This window comes from Ananas comosus, unplaced genomic scaffold, assembly GCF_001540865.1.
Source record: "Ananas comosus cultivar F153 unplaced genomic scaffold, ASM154086v1, whole genome shotgun sequence".
In the NCBI taxonomy this organism is placed as follows: Eukaryota; Viridiplantae; Streptophyta; class Magnoliopsida; order Poales; family Bromeliaceae; genus Ananas; species Ananas comosus.
In genome coordinates, this window is record NW_017891377.1 from 1 (window position 1) to 2377 (window position 2377).

Consider the following 2377-nt stretch of genomic DNA (forward strand, 5'->3'; position numbering starts at 1 on the left):
CATTTATTTATTTCACCAATGTTCTTACGATGCTAATTGAATGAAAAACGAAGCTTAAATTTCAAAATTTAAACTACCAAAAACGAAAACAAAGAAGTATTAAAGATTATTTCCCCAGCAACTAAGAAATGAACTCTTCATCGAAAGATAGCATACTTTTTCCCTCCAATATGTCTCATTCTACGAACACCATTTTCTTTAATTCGGCTCTAATAAACCTAATCAAAAAGTACCAAGAAAAAGATGAGGGAAAAAAGAAAACCTCAACATGCATCTGAATCGCGGCGTCCTCGTCCTTGTTGGACCCCATCAAGCACGAGATCGCTCGGAACACCATCCTCTCGTACGAAGTCGCCTCCCCCTTCAAAAAAAATAGAAGAAAAAAGACCCAATCAACCGATCAAATCCCCATCAATTCACCGATTGCGAGCCCGAAACAAGAAATTCGAAGAGAGAGAGAGAGAGAGAGAGAAGGGTTTAAGGGTTAGGCATACGAGGGCGTTGGCGGCGGCGGCGAGGAGGGAGGAGGCGCGGGTGGGGTTTTGGGATGCGAGGGCGTGGGCGGCGAGGGCGTTGGCGAGGGCGCAGGAGGGGTCGAGGAGCGGCGCGCGGAGCGCGGCGGCGACGCGGCCGCGCCCGTAGGCGAGCACGGCCTCGTAGTAGGCGTCGATCGCCGCGGCGCACGCCGCCGACGCCGTGCGCACCGGGTGCCCCCACCGGTCCCGCCGCGGCTTCTCCGTCGCCGGAGAAGTCGCCGTCGCCGGAGACGAGAGTTCCACGTCGTCGCCCATCGCCCGTTCGCTCGTTCGTTTCTTGTGTCGCGCTCTCTCTATTGAAGTGAGGAGGAGATGGGGAGAGAGACAGGTGGTCGTCTTGTGGATTAAACTACCAGTGCAACGTAAGCTGCTCGATGATAAGACGGGAATCGCGGACGTGGCAACCAGCACCTAATACTCGACAAATGCATCGCAACTCATTTCTTTTTACCGCCTTTCTCTATCACATGGACAATTTTAGGTACAAAAATAATGGGCAGGATTCGCAAGACTTTTTAAATTCGGCCCAGGAATCAGATTCTGATCTGGACCTGATGTATTATCCGATAGTAAATAAAAAAATTTGAAGCTGAAAAATTAATTTTAATAGAATTTATAAATGAAGGATCTATGTATATTTTCATCATTGTGAAAATCTTTTAATCTCTTTCTTTGCTTATTTTTTTATTTTACTCGTTTTTTTTAATTCTAGCTGTTTACTGTTTGAATTTTTCTTTTGAACAAATTTTATTAGACTGAGTGCAACTAATTAGGACACGAGTTTTTTATAGTGATAGATTTATGATTTGTCAATAGACTGTTTAATAAAATTTATAAAAAATATGTGTATACAGATACCCGTATTCGATCTAGATCCGACCCGTACCTGATCCATATCCGGTGTTAAGCGGGTAGTATAAGATAGTCACTATTCAGACCCGCTCAAATAGACCAGGTAGATTTATTATTAACTTTAATATTCAGACTTGAACCCGATCCATAGTTAAATAGGTAAGGTATTTTTTTATATCTATTTTTTTTAGGGTACAAATATAGTATATCAACTATCCAGATTCTATCCGGTCCACAGACATCTTTATTTCTCGTACTTCCATTTAGAGATGTCAACAGGTCAGATTCGGAGCGGATTTTCAAAACCCCGAACCCGAACCCGACTCCAAACCCGAGACCCGAACCCAAACCCGAATCCGAACCCGAAAATTTGAATCCAAAATAATTATTTTTTTTTTCAATATTTCAAAATATATTACATTAAATCTAAATTTTTAAAATACAAATTCATATATAATATATATATATATATATATATATATATAGTGTATTTTTGGTCCGCCCAGAATCTAAATTCCGATTTCGTCCCTGGTTCGCATTACTGCAACTTCTTATATAATTCTATTGCAGTATTGAATTCTAGTTCTAGTAGATAAAAGCGAAAGCAATGTTATTAATACATCCAAAAAATTAAGTATAAATCTTACATGTTATCGATCCTCACGCCAATACTTTTTCGCTAATTTAATTATTTTTTATAATATTAAAAATTTAAATTTAAAATTTTTAAATAAATATATATAATTATATTCTACTTTTAGATGTACAGTCAACATCTCTAAAATTAAATGAAGTACTTTATTAACGGAAGTAGGGATGTCAATGGGTATGCATATCCGAAATTTTATCCGAATCCGAACCTAAATGGAGCGGATATATTTAATGCTAAACGGATATGGATTCGGATATAGATATAAAAAATAAAAACTCGACGAATATGAATTCGGATATGGATTTTGACTGTACCCGACCCGAACCCGAATTTATTT

At 39.3% G+C, this 2377-nt stretch overlaps 1 protein-coding gene across 1 annotated transcript; it reads right to left on the bottom strand.

The window, feature by feature from the left end:
* Positions 1 to 18: 18 nt before the first annotated feature.
* LOC109704881 lies at positions 19 to 925 on the bottom strand. The gene is made up of 2 exons (XM_020225661.1): positions 495 to 925; positions 19 to 361 (listed from the first exon to the last, which is right to left on the bottom strand). The coding sequence occupies exons 1-2, from the start codon at positions 789 to 791 to the stop codon at positions 176 to 178; spliced, it is 483 nt and encodes a 160-aa protein (XP_020081250.1). The 5' UTR covers positions 792 to 925; the 3' UTR covers positions 19 to 175.
* Between the last annotated feature and the right edge of the window lie 1452 nt (positions 926 to 2377).